The 17,880-nt window shown below is 32.3% G+C and overlaps 1 protein-coding gene across 1 annotated transcript; it reads right to left on the bottom strand.

The window, feature by feature from the left end:
• Positions 1-1,506: 1,506 nt before the first annotated feature.
• Positions 1,507-3,655, bottom strand: LOC7476689 (histidine-containing phosphotransfer protein 4). The gene is made up of 6 exons (XM_002324752.3): positions 3,531-3,655; positions 2,465-2,595; positions 2,305-2,376; positions 2,107-2,178; positions 1,960-2,032; positions 1,507-1,840 (listed from the first exon to the last, which is right to left on the bottom strand). The coding sequence occupies exons 1-6, from the start codon at positions 3,588-3,590 to the stop codon at positions 1,805-1,807; spliced, it is 444 nt and encodes a 147-aa protein (XP_002324788.2). The 5' UTR covers positions 3,591-3,655; the 3' UTR covers positions 1,507-1,804.
• Between the last annotated feature and the right edge of the window lie 14,225 nt (positions 3,656-17,880).

The following is a 17,880-nucleotide window of genomic DNA, read 5'->3' as shown; positions in this document are numbered from 1 at the left end:
CCGAATCATATGAATGATGTCATGTGCTCGACTATCTTCTTAGACATATAAAAATACCCAATAGTAAATATCTAATGATAGGAGCTGAGAATGGGTCATCTAATCCTGGGTTGAGTTCAAGGTTTTTTGTTCTTGTTTTAGTAAGAAATAAATGCTCTCTAAGAAAATGGTGCTATATGAATATGTTAAGAATGAACCAATTATGAACCCTTTTATCTTAGTGGTTCAGGGGATATTTATACATCCTAAACCTTGTCCCCTTGCTTGAATGAGGTGACTAAAAAGTTATTTCACCTTGGTAATATTAATGAGGGATAAATATCCCTTACACGTGCATTAATAAGGAATAAATATCCCTTACACAAACATTAAGAAGGCAAATATCTCTGACACTAACATTGATGAGGGAAAAATATATCTAACACTTATATTAATGAGATGAAAATATGGTAGGTTATATAATACTTGTACACCTACAAGTGTAAATGAAATGGGATCTAGGCTAAAAAGCCTAGGTCAATCAAAAATCCCAGGGGGGGCATACATTAGTTCCAGACCACAAGTCTGGACTCAAAACATTAGGTTCAGGCTGGGCGACAGGGCCCAAGTGGCACCACGACATGCGCCTAGAGCCATTGGACCCAAACACTCTTCCTGGGCCCAAGGGTGTCAGGCTGTGCACCTAGAGTCTTGACTCAGACATGATGCCTAGACCAAACCTATTTTTTGATCCTCCGGGGCATGGATTATTCTTAAAATAGGCTTGGACCAATAAAAATTTGTTTTAAAAATATTGATAAATCCCGGTCAATCTAAGTCATTATAGTACTAATTGCTCACTAGTGGGCAATGTTTATTATTTGTTTTGCTTGTAAAGATTTGATTTTTGGATAATGGGAAATTGGCTTTGTTGTTCTAGTTATGTACAAAAATATAGAATTGAGTTTGATTGCTATGAGAATTAAAGAATGAACGAAAATCCATGTCACCCTTGTATGGTTCAATGCTTAACACACTCTCGAGGCCACCCCTGTTTAACAGCAGTACTGACTGATTGCTCCACAAATATCTGGGAATCAAAATCTTTGTGCACCAACACGCAGCAAGTCAAAAGTTAAGAAGGAAACAGTGATCGAGCCTCTTTTTTATTGCTTAAAATATATTAAGCAACTAATATGATCTACACGCATATGTATAGAGTGCCACGCCCTGAGCAGAGTTTTTGTTCTTTCAAATTGCTTTCGTGATTTTCCTTTTTTTGTTTTTTAACCACACACATCGTAAAAGATTAGATGATCCGTTTTCTTTTAAATTAGTTTATTTTTTGTTCATTTAAATACATAACCGAAAAGATAATCCGGCCATCCATTTGAATGACTGGTCGAGGTGGTAAATACTTCACTCTGAATGACGAAGTGGGTGCAGGGCAATAACCACAAATCCAGGTGTAAGGGCTTGGATTGCCCAGAACAACACGGGAGATTCCTCACCTAAAACACTACCAAAGATTCGAATTCTTGTTTCAAAGTTGTGATTAACTTGTAATTGAAGTGCATAAAATACATTTTGACTCTTAAGTTGACATTACATTAGTCTCTGGTAAGCATATGAGCCTGGCCTTGGGACGCTCTGTCTCTGCAACTTGCAATCAAAACCATGGGAAAGTGTTGGAGTAAGATCTACATATCTATAACATTACTCCCAGGGCAGCCATGGATAATAACTCTGTTTCCTGCGTCTAGAAATAACCCACCAAATGCTGGTTAGGATTACTGGGCTCGTATATTATATATGGATTGGAACTTCATGTTCTCCCAGCTATTCCAGCTTGTTTTACCAACTGAAAATATTTACAAACAACACATAGAAGAAACAGTTTGGGTCATATGTTACGAGGTGGGTTGATTAAAACAGACATTAGAATTAGTTTCTGCTTGCATTTTACACTGCCGCTCAGACCTGAAAGTAAGTTTCTAGCTTCCTCCTCAAAGTGGCATGCTCTTGCTTGAGTTGTTGAAATGTCTTGATGCATCTGCAAAATTGACAAACCATTAAAAAGGGCCGAGAATTCGAAGCAATTCATAGGATATATATATAATATGTTACCCTTCGATGTTTCCAGCAGAGCAGCATTCCCTGAACTGTGAGCATTCCTTTTTCACCTTCTTGGCTCCAAAGCTGCAAGTTATTAAGAATTTTCAACAGATAAACATAAATCAAGCAAAGTGCTAAACGACCATCTTCATTTTAATTCCCTTATTTGTAAATCAAGATATTTCTGTATAGTTTACAACAGCTAATTACCTTGAGCTACTACCCTTGAACTGATGCATATAATCATCCAGCTTGCCAAAATCAATATTAGGCTTCTTGATCCTGCAAGCAATAAAAAAGCAAAAGAGTTGCTCTTACAGCTTTTATCACCGCCGTTATGCTGTAGTAACGTTGATTACTGTATACTTACATTGCCTGCTCAATGTTCTGAATGAATCTAGCGGAGTCACTGTAGAACAGTGTCACAACTTCCTCTACAAAATTTGGGTTTGCTTCATCTTGCAAATCCTCGAGTTGATTGAATTGATCATCAAGGTATCCCTGCAATCATCGATTATTAAAATCACCTTACGCCACAGACCTGTCTGTTCTACTACTTAAACAACATGGCTTTTCTCTCTTTATCTTTCTTTTCTAGTCCTAATTCAGAAGTTTAAACTATAAATCCTCTACTTATTGATGTAGTTGCAAACTGGGGGCCCAATCTAGGTTTGGACCAAGCATAGCTCGAACAAGAACAAGCCCAAAAATTGATTATAATAGTTCATAGAGGAAAGAGAGATGTATTTAAAAGATAGCAAAGCACGAAGTAAGCATTCGTGATTCATGATCGGTAAATCTATTTAAAAGTCAGTTTGTGCATTTTTCGTATATTTTGATCTTTATAAGGCGTTTATAGTTTCCCTAGAATGATATTTGTAGCTAGAGTTTTATTTATTTTGCCAAAAAATTATATTTCAAGAACAAATATATTTTTTAATAAATTAGAGAAAAATATGTTAACCGAAGAGAAAAATATTTTTCTAAACACTATTAATTTACAATTTTCACCAACATCATCAAATAACTACTTTAATTAACATGCATCGTCATTAACATCTTACTACTATCATAACATCAACACTACTCGTTATTGTTATCATCAAAATCATCACTACCATAATAACTATTATCGTAAGATTTTTATTATTACTAAAAATATTATCATCAGAGCTATCATCATCACCACTATTTTTATTACAAATATTGTATTTTATATATTTTATTATCATTAATGAAGAATAATTTATTTTTTATAAAACTATTTTCTATAGAAAATTTGTTTTTTCAAAGCAAACCTACCTTGAAACAAAAGTTAAGGGAAGACGAGATTTCCACATCAAGCTATACATAGTTTAGAGAGAAAAAAAAAAATACAAACAAAATACTCCATGTAAGAATGACAACAGTTTGTATTACGAAGAAGTCGACAGAACCTGATCAAACAGGGACTTCCTCATGGAGGCGACCTGGTGTTGCAATTGTTTCCTGTCCATCTTTGAAGCAGCAAGTGGAGAAATGTGAAGGCTTGATGACAAAACAGTAGCGGAGAGGGACTGTGTCTGCTACTCAATGCCATGGCAAGGGAAGAGGAGCTATTTATATAGTTCATGGAGGAAAGAGAGATCACATGATGGTGAATGGGTAGAATAATGTCAGATCCACGTGTCATGCTGGAAAGAGTGGATCCAAAATGGTCACAAATCTCTCAAGATGATTGGTCCACTTGTGCTTTTGTCTTCCCTTTTCCTTTTCCTTTTGTTATTTTGTACTTTGGAACTTGTATTATCGTTCCCCCTATATCCATTTGCTTGGATTCCGAACTATCTCGTAAAGGGAAAATGGAAATTGCAGATGCGATAGGTCTTTCACTTCAATTTTTTTTAAAAAAAATGTAAGAGTTAATTAACACAGTTACACAAATTAAATGTATCTAAAGATACCACTTGTTAATAAGTTTTTTTTAGGGCTTTCAAGAAAAAATTAGATATTTTATGCCAAGAACAACCCGATTGTTTTTAGTTTTAATTAAAAGTAAAAAAAAAATTAAAAGTTTTTATTTTATTTTAAATTAATTTTTTTTATTTTCATATTGTTTTGATGTGCTAATGTTAAAAATAATTTTTAAAACTAAATTATTATGATGAATTTTCAAGTAAAAAATATTCGCTACTTTTAAATACTCCTGAATTAAAGTGCCATCCTTTTTACACTCTATGTCCATACAGAGTAAAGTTAGGCTAATTACAAATTTCTTATACATGGACAAATTATATATCTCTTTTTCATTTTACTATATAGGGTCTAATATATACAATCATGATAATACTATTACATTATGTTTTTAAACTAGAAAATGGCTAATAAGTTTAGAGTAGGTCAAAAAAGCAAAGAAGACTAAAAATAGAAACCAATATTTAAATGTTGAGAGAGTAAAAATGTAAAAAAAATAATAAGTTATTATTTATTCGTGAAGAAATGACATAATTAGTCATGAGAATATATATAAAATTAAAAGACATCAGTATTTTACTTAGATTGCACAATATAATTCACAATAAAAAAACTGATGCTTTTAATTATTTTTTTGTTTAATTTAGTTTGTTAATATTAATTTTTTTTCTATTTAGTTATCAAACTTTTATGGCACGAATCTCAGATTGACAGGTTAACCTGGTTTGACGGGTTAATCCAATTAATTCATATTTTTTTTTCATTTTCTTTATATATATATATATATATCATCATCAGACAAAGCAACCAGGTCCTGGTGCGGAGTCCAACATTAGCAAATTTTAATTCGGTCATATGAAGGTGTTCGAATGTCCATAAAAGAGCATCATTCGCACAAGTTTTGTTACTTGTATGCTCATCCTGTCTGCTTACGAGGGTCTCACAAGAAGAGCCTCAAAACTACAATTAATACACCAACACAAAATTGAATTACACTGATGAAATATTTTGTCCATGTCAAATCTATGTTTCTGTCTATAAAAATATTACCCATGAATTTACTAAAAAAATCATGTTGTTACTAGTGTCGTGTTTGTGATTTCATATCCATTGATAATTTTGTTATTCGTTTAAATATCGACGGAGAGGCTAACATAATATTATTATTAGTTATAAAAATATGCAACGATTAATTTTTATCAATCTATTGGTCAATAAACATTACCAACAGAATCACCGACAGATAAATCGTCGGTAATATATCACGTCTTTGTGACGGATAACCGACAGAATCACTTGCAATCATGTTCTATTAGTGATTTTGTCTGTATATTTCAAAACAGTTAACAACTTTTTGTAGTTCTCCGAGGAAAATTGACATGTTGTATCGACAAAGTTTTTATGTCCGTTGGTGATTCCATCGATGGTGTACTAATTTATTTATTTTAATGCTATCAAAACATTTTAACATTAAACAACATTAAAAAATATTTAACTTGAAGAATTCATTTAATGTAATTAGTTTAACTGTAAAAATCAATTATAAATGTTTATAAACATTAAGAAGAGGTTGCAGATGGAGGGGAAGGGGAAGTAAAATCTTGTGGAGGTCCGTAAGGGGGGGGGATAATGATTGGACATGTATGCAATCATCTCCTCCCATTGCTAGTTTTTTTGTTGTTCATACTTTGCCTCCATTTTGACCCTCATAGCACCAATTTATTATTCAACCAACTCCTCAATGGCAGGTGATGGCTGACTTGTACCAGATTATGGGGTGCCTATGGTCGAGATGCTACAGCCTGACCTTATGTCTCGGGTTGTAGTCATAGAGATACCATAAAATTGATCCTATTGAGTCCCCTGGTTGCTTCAACCTGCAACCACAATTCCAAATCATATTCCAGACGGGTTGAAGGGTCCTTCTTATGTTTGGCATGCATACCAACGTTATATTGTTCCTACACAACAAAATAAACAAGTCAACGATATGGATACAAAAACATTAGTCCAAATAATATAGAAAATGTTTAAAAGTTTACTTACAATAAATGTCTCAGCTCAGTTGTCCACAAACTATTACACCTCTTTTTGTCTATCCTCCATCCATATATGTGTTTCCATGTATAACTCCATTCGAGTTGGCTCGCGTCTAAGCTATGTAGCCTAAAAAAAAATGATTAGTTAAATGTTATCACAAATAATAACTACCATTTTAAGAAAAATATTTAAAAATAAAGCAGGCTCTCTTACTAGTGCCTTGCATGGTTAGTAAAAGGAAGCGACCCGTCGATATGCTTTCTAATAGAATCGTGAGTCTCTTTGTTTCTGTTCGAGGACCCACTCCGTGAACGCCTCTTAAAACCTTCTAACGTGAAGAACTCTAGATATATCTTCCAGTTGCTCTCAATGATATGGTGAGATCTACAGTGATTTAAATGAGGTCTACAAATCTTCCACTTCTCAAATTCATCTGACTCGGCATATCTCTTAGTATAAGTGTGTGTCATCCAAGAAATCACGCAACCCAGTTCATAAATTCATTAAACAAAATAATATAACAAAAAAAGATTATAATTTGACAAAAAAATATATACTTCACATGTTAAAATTTACTTAGTCACATTATGATGTTACCAGACTTGTCTTACCACTTTAGAGTTTGCCTCATCCCACCTAAATTTTGCTTTATATTCGTTTATCTAAAATAATTAGTTTCTAAATCAAAAAAATATTTTTTTATAACTATAAGTGCATTTTTTATATGTATTAGCCTTAAACTTTCTTCACCAAGCCTCAACCACATGCATCCATTTAGGATTCTCATTAAGCTAGCTCCATTGAAACAAGGCCACTTCCATCGACGATTTCATCGTCAATGTTATCATTCATGCAACTTCTATATTTGTGAACATGAAAATCAATTAATTAAAGATTAATTTAATGTAATGTTTGAATATAAAAAATTTTCTTACATGCTTAAATATGACTTCTATTTTGCTATTAACTTGCCAAAAAAAGGATCTCTGGCAGATAGGACGCAAAATCTATGACCCGTAGTCGACAAGCCTCTTTATGATCATGTGCCTCTTTATGATCAGCACCTAAATACACCGCAGGCTCAGGAACATTATTGCTTGAAGATGCACAACCACTCTGTTTTGACCCTGAATTGTTCCTCCGTATCTAAACAATATAACTTAATAGTTAAGCATGTTCAATTAAATTCTCAATCTATGGTTTATGGTTTTTTATTTTAGTGCATCTATCCATTTAAAGTAAAATTTGGCAGCACCTCCCATATATTCGACCCCACCTAAAATTAAAAAAAAATATAAACAACCAAGTACAACTAACCAAATCATCACCCACAAACGAAACACACATTTACTATGTAATCTTTTCAAGGACAAGGTTTAAGAGCAGCTTTTTATACATTATGAACATAAGTCATGAGATACAAAATAATGTACCGAAAGGCATAAGAAAATAACTACATCATTAACCATAAGTGACTAGGAGAGTATATTGTTTTCAAGCACAAATTTTTTTTTTACAAAAATGATCTTTTATACATTATATTTAAAGAGCTTATGTTATGTTAACAGCAAGAATATGTAAAAATATTAATGGAATATTTAATACCTTTAGTCTTGATATTTTGTCAATGTAGTTCATCTACTCTTCGTTTATTCTTTTTACTCAAGAAAATTTCTTAAAACGGTTCCACTATCCAATTTCATGTTATTTTTTACAAACAGCCTACCATGTTACCATAATGCAAATGCTCTTATCCTGGATGTAAAGTTTAGCAGTCAAATGTATTGTTATATGGAAATATGTTATCTTGTTAATCATTTATACCAATGTTTTGCCTCTAAAAGCAAAGAAAAATTCTAGATCCATGTGGTATGCTTGTGAGTTCTCACAGTAGTAAAAGAAGTTTAGGGTCATGCATAAAGCATCCTAGGGTTCGATAGGTCCCAATTATTCATAGGTATTAAACATAATTCGTCAACATTTTAAGTGTTAGCCACCAATTTAATCCTTTCTATATCACTTTCATAACCTAATTTCACCCCAAAAGATCCAAATTCCCACATTATGTGCAATGAAAATAAATCCTCGAAGTTTCAAGAATTGAAACTTTTTAATTTCTATGAAATTAATTTAAATTAACTTCTACATAGTCATAAGTTAACTTTATATCATGCTTTAACATCACAATTCACCACCAATTTCATAAAATAACCTAAATCTCCAAACATAATTACAGATTTTCTAATTTCTAACACAAATAAGAGAGAAAACACAATTAGATAATATAAAAACACCTTACTAATGTGTTTCAATCCATCTTACCAAACCTTTTGAGTTCCTTTCCAAAAATTTCACTCTTTTTTTTTCAATTGAGCCAACTTCATGTCTTTAGTTTTTTTTAATGATGATATAATTAAAGAACAAAGAAGAAAAAAATGATAACCAACACATAAAAGGGGAAAAAAAATGAAAAACAAAAGGACAAAAATGAAACATATACATAGTAGAGGCCAATAGGTGAAAAGAAATCAAACCTAGAGGAGAGAAAGAGCTCCGCCTAGAGGACAGAGAGAGCATCAGTGTAGTAAAGAGAGAGATCACCAATGATGTTTAAGGTAGAAGAGAAAGGAAAAAGAGGATAGAGAGGGAGAAAGATGAGATTGAAAAGGAAATATTGAAAAGATATGGATTGTCTTGACATATCTAGGTTTTAACATTACCAATGGAATCTTTCATCGATGAGTCCATCAAACATCAACCACGTCAGCACATCAATGATGGTCTCACTGACAGAAGATTTTAAACCCTTCGGTGAATTCGTCGGTCATTTCAAAAAATTCAAAACTCTTTTAAACACCATCAAATTCACCAAAAAAATTTCATATATCGGTATATTCGTCGGTGAATCCAACCCCCTAAATTCTTGGCCAAACTCTCTATAATTATTTGATATTTTTAGATTCAATTGGTAAATCCATCAGAGAATTAAGTTCCTAAATTCTTCTTTATAATTCTTATATGATTTTAGATTTCATGGTAAATTTGTTGATAAATTAAAATTCTTGAATTCATCCCCAAACTCTCTGTAATTATTCGACGATATTATTGTTTGTCAGTGAGTTTGCCAGGGAGCACTATATCACCAACGACCTAATTTTGGTTGGATAATCCATCTGTTGGTTGACATTTCTAAATTCTTCCCCAAACTCTCTTTAATTCTATAATGATTTTATCATCCATTAGTGATTCTATCGGTGAAATTATAGTGGTGATGGAATCACCAATGGTTAGTTAATAATTTATTAATGGGGGGGGGGATTGAAGCAAACAAAATCTTAACTACTAAATAATATGATAAAAATTAGTCATTAATTTAATCTTTAAATCTAAATAGCAATCAGTAGCTCTGTTATTTTGTTTTTTTTTTCCCTCATTGCTAAGTGTTGTCATCCACTAAGGGGGTGTTTGGGAGTATAATTATAGTTCAAAATGTTTTTCGCTCGAAAATGTATCAAAATAATATTTTTATTTTTTTAAAAAAAATATTTTGACATTAGCACATCAAAACAATTTGAAAACAAAAAAAAATAATTTTAAACAAAAAAAATCAAATTTTTAGCAACACAGTTTCAACCACGTTTCCAAACACCGCTTAAATAAAATTCAATCTATTAAGATCCACTGAATAAACTTCCATAAAGAGCTCTTGTAAGAGAGAGAGATAAAAAATAACAATAACATCTATAAAAATATAAAGGTAAAAAAAACACCCAGATAAATTAAATATCTCAAATAAAAAAATCATATCTAAATTTATAAAGCTTAGATATGATATTTCTGAAAGTAAATATTAAAATAAGAAAAAGAATAGAAAAATACAATGATAACCAAGAAAAATAATCTAGGGGACTCTCAAAATAAGGGAAATGAAAAGAAAAAAAAAAAAGATGACATAATCCTCCGCAAACTAACTTTTTGTTAACAGAAAAAAAAAAAAAGGGGGAGGTATATTTAGTCTTTTTGAAAGATTATTTATATTTTATATATTAAAATTAGTTTCTTCAAGAACAAATATAAGAAATAGATTCCAAAAATACATAGAAATTATTGGATGAGCGAGGTCTACAAGTGCAACTTTAAGATCATAATCCAGCGGTAGGTGTATTTTTTTAATGTTACTTTGTCTAGAAAATATTCGTGTATAGATCTCTAGTATTCATAAAGTACCATAATGATTTTGAAAACTCAATCCAAACAAAACTCCAAATAAAAAAACAGGTTAAACATCTTGCTAATCTGGGAGTACTTGATAGTTTGACAGGTTTTAAGACATGTTTGAGAGTGCATATTGAGATTTGATTTACTATAATTTGTGGAGCCAGTTTTGATAAGATATTTTGAGTTGATCTCAATCTCTTGTAATCCCACTTTTACAGGCACAAAATATTAACCCTTTAATGTACAGTTTCACAGGCATATACATGTATATATAATCATTGTAACATTGAATAATATATTTATTTAGAAATATATTCTTTTCATCTTTTTAGTTTATTTTCTTGGTATCAAAGAGTTAATCCTAACATCTCTACCAAGCATCCGTAATTTTTTTTTTCCATGAAGGATAGTACTGATTCAACAAGTGTTACCCAAAACACTACTCATCAGAACATGTCTTTTTTTTTTTTTTATCATTGATCAATCTGATTCTTTTTTTTATCCATGCCTCAAATCATCCATGTATGATTCTTGTGCCAAAAGTCCTTAATGGAACCAACTATGCTATGTGGAGACGTTCCATGTTGATAAGTCTTAGTGCCAAAAACAAACTAGGATTCATTAATGGGACTATACCTAAACTAGGTGAATCTAATCCTAAATATTCATTATGGCAACGATGCAATGATATGGCATTGCATGGTTCTCTCTTGGATTCTTAACTCTTTAAATCAAGAGCTTGCCAATAATGTCTTTTATATGGAAACTCCCTCTGAAATCTGGTTGGATCTATAAGAACGATTCTTAAAGGGTGATTTTTCTCATCACTATCAAATTCAACGTTCCATTGTGGAGTTAAAGCAAAATCAGGATTCATCTTCACATATTACACCAAGATAAAAACACTATGGGATGAGTTGAAAATGTGCAGTCCAGCTATTCAGTGCACTTATAATGGACTCAAGCAAGTGTCGAACAACGAAGAAAGGGTGAGACTTGGGCAATTTCTTATATGTTTGAATGAGACCTATTCAGTTGTTAGAGGGCAAATCATGTTTATGCACCCTTTACCAACTATTAAGAAAGCATATTCGCTTTTACGTGAGGAAGAAAAACAAAGAGGACTAGTTGAGCACAAGATTACTAAACGAGTTTATGCCATGAATGTCAAACTATCAGACTCTGCTTCATAACGACAGGATTTCTCTCGAACTTGGATGTCTGGCTCATCAAAGATACAAGGATCTAAGAAACGACATCATTATACCTACTGTGATGGAACTACAAATATAGTAGAGAGATGCTTCTATTTGAATAGATTCCCTATTGGCCACAACCTTTATGATAAGGATGTTTAACCTCAAAATCGAACAAGAGTTGAATCATCTCATACAAACACCAAGGCTGCCCAACATTCTGATCAACTTCTTCAATTCACTCATAAAGAGTTCTTACAAATCAAAGCCTTTTTTTTAAAATGAAAAATCTGTTGTCTCGGCCAATTATACAGGTAACTCTACTCCATTTTGTTCATCATTCACATCTCAAAATTCTGAGTCTCTTTAATGGATCATTGATAGTAGTGCTACAAATCATATAGATAATTCAGTCATTGATAAAGCCATTATTCCTATGTTTTCTCAAGTCATCTTACCAAATGGCTCTTGTGCAAAAATCACAAGTGTTGGTTTTGTACATATTACTCAAAAACTGCATGTCCATGGTGTTCTTTGAGCACCCTTATTTCATGTGAATTTTCTTTCTGTCAGTCAACTCACATCTGGCCTTAATTGTTCCATTCACTTCTTCCCCACTTTCTGTATATTGCAGGACCTGGCTACAAAGAGGATGATTGGCCTGGGAAAGCAGAGTAAGGGACTATAGTATCTTATGCCACAATCAGAGTTACATCCACCTTACCAACCTCCTATCAAGTCTCTTTCGCTTCAGGAGCTATTTGGCATAAAAGACTAGGACATCCATCCAAATTGCCTTCCATCTTTTGTTTGTGATTCTCAACATTCATGTGATGTTTGTCCTTTGGCAAAACAAACAAGATTATCTTTTCCTATAAGATCTATTCAAAGTACTTATTTTTTTTTATCTTATACACTACGATATTTAGGATCCACAAAAAATTGAAACACATTCTGGTGCATATTATTTTTTAAGTATTGTGGATGACTACACCCGTTTTACTAGGATTTCTCTAATGAAATTCAAATCTGGAACACAAGGCTTGTTAAAATTGTTCATCACTTTTGTTCACATTTAATTTAATGTTCAAGTTAAAAGTATACAGAGTGATAATGGCTTGGAATTCACCTCTTTAAAGCCATTTCTATCTACTTTTGGCATTCTGTTCCAAAGTTCATGTCCACACATACCTCAACAAAATGGTGTTGTTGAACGAAAACATAGACACATTCTCAATGTTGGTCGTGCCTTGAGATTTCGAGCCAATTTACCATTGAAATTCTAGGGTGAAAGCTTACTCACTACCACTTATCTCATAAATCGACTTCTTACCCTCGTTTTGAACCACAAATCGCAATATAAAATTTTATATGGCAAAGCACCCACATATACACTTCTACACGTGTTTGGTCATCTCTATTCTGCCACCAACTTGCAACCTTTGACTAAATTTTCACCAAGAGCTCGTTAATGTATTTTTGTTGGATATCCTTTTAGCTAAAAAGCATATCGAGTTTATAATCTTACCACTCGACAATTCTTCACTAGTCGTGATGTTGTTTTTCATGAAAATACATTTCCTTTTTCAACTCCCACTCCATCCAATTCTTCAACTTCAACCTCTCTACCAACTGTATCTCCTGGCTTTAATGATATTCCAATTCCAATTCCATCCTCTACCTCTCACTCATCACCTGAGACATCTATCTCTCCTTTATCTCCCTCTTCTCATGATTTATCACCATCATTATCAAACCTAACACACACACTCTTTTCATTATCTTCTTCTTCTTTAAAACCAAACACATCTGCTCCTATTCTTCTTCACAACGATCGACCTCGACAACCCTCTATTCTTCTCTGTGACTTTCATTGTGGCCAGGTTGATACGTCATCTTCCTCTACAACCATGCAAGTCATCCTTTTCTCGATCAGGTACCAAATATCAGTTATCCAACTTTATCTCCTATCATTCATTATCTCCTTTCCATCAGTTATTTGTTGACACCATTTCTAGAACTCTTAAACCTACAACATATAAATAGGCACTATGTGATCCAAAATGGTGTGAAGCAATGAAAATTGAGCTCACCACTCTTGAAAATCAAAAGACATGGTCTCTGGTTTTGTTTTCACCCAACTATCATCCCATAGGCAGCAAATGGGTTTTTCAAATCAAGTATAAATCAGATGGCTCAGTGAAACGGTATAAAGCATGTTTGGTAGCTAAGGGATTCACTCAAAAAGAAGGTTTGGACTATTATGAGACTTTTGCTTTAGTTGGTAAGTTAACCACAATTCGTTCTCTTCTTGCCTTGGCAGCTATTTGAAATTGGTCTTTTTTTCAAATGGATGTTAATAATGCTTTCCTTCATGGTGACTTGCATGAAGAATTGTACATGATTCCACCACCAAGACTTTGTCAATAGGGGGAGAAGTTTGTATGTCGACTTAATAAGCCTCTTTATGGACTCAACAAGCGTATAGAAACTGGTTCTCTAAGTTCTCAAAAGCCATTAAAATGGTTGGTTTCTCTTAATCACACTCAGACCACTCTCTTTTTGTGTAAGAAAAAGGCTATACTCTAACCATGGTTCTTATTTACATGGATGATATGATCATTATTGGAAACAATGATAAAGTTATTCAAGATATCAAGTTTTTTCTTCAAAAAAAATTTCACATAACATACCTTGGTAATCTTAAGTATTTTCTCAGTTTAGTAGTGGCAAGATCAAAAGATGGGATTGTCATATCTCAGCGAAAAAACTCACCGAAAATTCTTGATGATGTTGGATTTCTTGGAGCTAAACCTATTGACTTTCCCATAAAACAAAATCTAAGGCTTACAAATGTTTAAGGTAAATTATTGAATGATGCTTCACACTACAGAAGATTAATGTGACGATTAATCTATCTTACAATTACTAGACCAGATATCATGTATTATGTGAACATCTTAAGTCATTTTATGCTTGCACCAAGGAAACCTCATTGGGATGTTGCTTTTCATGTTGTGAGATATTTAAAGAACAATCTAGGGCTCGGTTTATTATTTTCTTCCAACAACTCTCTGCAACTATGGCTTATTGTGATGCAAATTGGGCAAATTGTCCTATGACAAGAAGAACTACATCAGGTTACTGTGTATTTCTTGGAGACTCTCTAATTTCATGAAAGATAAGAAAATGAAAAACAATATCCAGGTCATCTGCTGAAGCTGAGTACAGGGTCTATGGCTGCTGCAACATGTGAACTTACCTGGCTTAGATACTTGTTTAAAGATCTACAGGTTTGTTTGAAATCAATTACATTATTCTGCGATAATCAAGTAACACTTCATATTGCTGCAAATCCTGTATATCATGAACATACAAAGCATATCAAAATTGATTGCCATGTTGTGAGAGAAAATATCCAAGCAGGTCAAATTGTTACAAAATTTGTTCCCTTCTATCTTCAACTGGCTGATATCTTCACTAAGGCCTTAGGAAGAAACATTTTTAAGAAATTAATATACAAGTTGAACATTCTCGATATTCATATTCTAACTTGAAGGGGAGTCTTGAGATTTGATTTGCCATAATTTATGGAATCAATTTTGATAAGATATTTTGAGTTGATCTCAATCTCTTGTAATCCCACCTTTATTGGCGCAAAATATTAACCCTTTAATGTACGACTTCTCAGGCATATACATGTATAAATAATTGTTGTAACATTGAATGATATATTTATTCAGAAATATATTCTTTTCATCTTTTTAGTTTATTTTCTATACGGCAGCTTCTGTTTTTTTATGTTTTTTAAAAATATATTAAAATAAATTTTTTTATTTTTTATATCAACATATTAAACTCATTGAAAATACTAAAAAAAATAATTCAATATATTTCTAGGGCAAATACATTTCTAAAATACACCTAAACACAGTTACAAAAGCACTGTTAAATAGGCTGTTGGATTCACCTCTAGGCTCTGTTATTGTTTTACTGCTCGATGGATTGGAGGTTGTCATTCTTATGTAATTATGTATTTTGTGGGCTTTTAACCCCTTTCTTTACGGGGAAAATAAGTAAAATTTCTTTGTCTTTCTTTTAATTTCTCCACAGCACAAGGTGAATATATCATGAAATTACCAAAGATCTTTTAGGTATTTAAATAAAAACAGCCACTTGCACTTCAACTGAGAGGTAGCTCAACTGGTTAGGTCTTGGGTTTGCTTCCCAATAGTCACGAGTTCGAATCTCCTTAGAGCCACTGGAGACTTACATGGTCGTTAACTTTAGAGCCCATGAGATTAGTCGAGGTGCGCGCAAGCTAGCTCAGATAACCACGTTAAAAAAAAAAAAGAACTCTTAAAAAAAATCATCTAGAAATCTAAGTCACTCACTCACGAATAACTATGGTGGATATCTTCCATATTCTCTACATGGCTACCTTTTCTCCCTTATTATCTCCCATTTAATTATCGAGATCATTGCACTAACAAGATATAAATGTCGAGTGAAATTATTTACAAATAGTAGGATCACTTGATTTTATTTGTAAAAACTAAAAAAAAATGGCAATATGATAAGAAAATTTTTTCCCAGAAAATACATATAAATTATTGGATGAGTGAGGTCTACAAGTGTAACTTTAAGATCATAATCCAATGATAGGTGTATTTTTTTATCATATTTTTTTTAATGTTATTTTGTCTAGAAAATATATAGATCTCTAATCTTCATAAGGAACAAATATAAGAAATAAACTCAATATAATATTTAAAGTAACTTGGAGTAAAAAAATAAGTTAAACATCTTATTAATCTAGGAGTACTTGATAGTTTGACGGATTTTAAGACTTGTTTGGGAGTGCGGTAACTTTTGTTTTTTTTTTAATAAAAAAAGTAATATTTACTTAAAAATATATCAAAGTAATGTTTTTTGAATTTTTTTATTCTTTTATATCAACACAATAAACTCATTGAAAATTACTAAAAAAAATTAATTCAATATATTTTCAAAACAAGTATATTTTTAAAACACACCTAAACAAAATTACAAAAGCAGATCACTGCTAAACAAGCTGTTGGATTCACCTCTAGACTGTGTTATTGCTTTACTGCTCGATGGATTGTAGGTTGTCATTCTCATGTAATTATGTATTTGTGGGCTTTTAACCCCTTCTCTACGGGGAAAATATGTAAATTTTCTTTATCTTTCTTTTAATTTCTCAATATCACAAGCTGAATATATCATGAAATTACCAAAGATCTTTTAGATATTTAAATAAAAACAGCCACTTCCACTTCAAACAAGAAACTCTTACAAAAATCGTGTAGAAATCTCAGTCACTCGCTCACGAATAACTATAGATATCTTCCATATTCTCGACGTGGCTCCCTTTTCTCTCTTATTATCTCCCATTTAATTATTGACATCATTGCACTAACAAGATATAAATGTCGAGTGAAATTATTTACAATAGTAGGATCACTTGATTTTATTTGTAAAAACTAAAAAAATAGCAATCTATAAAAAAGAATTTACCCGAGGTTGTTTGTTTTTTGCATTTAAAACTGTATTTGGCTACATTTTAAAACTATATTTGACTTAAAAAAATTCAATATGATATTTTTTTTAGTGTTTCTAATGTTTTTAATACGTTGATGTCAAAAACAAAAAAATAATCTAAAAAATATTTATTATAATATATTTTCAAATAAAAAACACTTTTAAAAAAAAAACATACAACACAATTCCAAACATACACTAACATAATTTCCTTTTCTTCTAACACTAAAGTTACAAGTACAGTGAAATCTTTAGTTCTTTGGAACAAGTGCTGAATTATTGATTTACTTCTTGTAATACATAGAGAGCCATAATTAAGTTACACGCAATTGATGAATATTTTCTGAGCTGATCGGGCTCCTCTGCAGAAAACGAACCGCACACAGGAATTAGTTTTCTGTATATAGAGAAACAAAAGCAATCCAAGTACCTTGTATCAAGAACGTTATTTCCTTTAAAGATCAAGAAAAGAGAGAGAGAGAGAGAGAGAGAGAGAGAGAGAGCATACCCTTTATTCCTTTGCCCCTTAAAGGAGGATTGGCAACGCCGTCAACTGTCAGTGTCTCTCTCGGCTGGTTGTCACGTCTCCTCCTTTTTGTAAGAGGGACACAATGGAATGAGAATTCGAGCAGACGCGTTTCGAGTTTTGATTGGGAAGCTGCAAATAATATTCTCTCACTCTCTTCCCATGGTGATAAGGATTCCCATGGTGATAATGAACCCATCCTGCATCAAATATCAGGCTTGCCGTCTACTAAAGATGCATCATCTTTCAAGAAAGAATACTCCAAAAGGTTCGTTCTCTTGTGAGTAAATT

The sequence above is a fragment of the Populus trichocarpa genome, chromosome 18 (assembly GCF_000002775.5).
Source record: "Populus trichocarpa isolate Nisqually-1 chromosome 18, P.trichocarpa_v4.1, whole genome shotgun sequence".
NCBI classification, from domain to species: domain Eukaryota; kingdom Viridiplantae; phylum Streptophyta; class Magnoliopsida; order Malpighiales; family Salicaceae; genus Populus; species Populus trichocarpa.
Note: the sequence above shows the minus strand (reverse complement) of the source record. Positions and strands in the feature narration are given on the sequence as shown.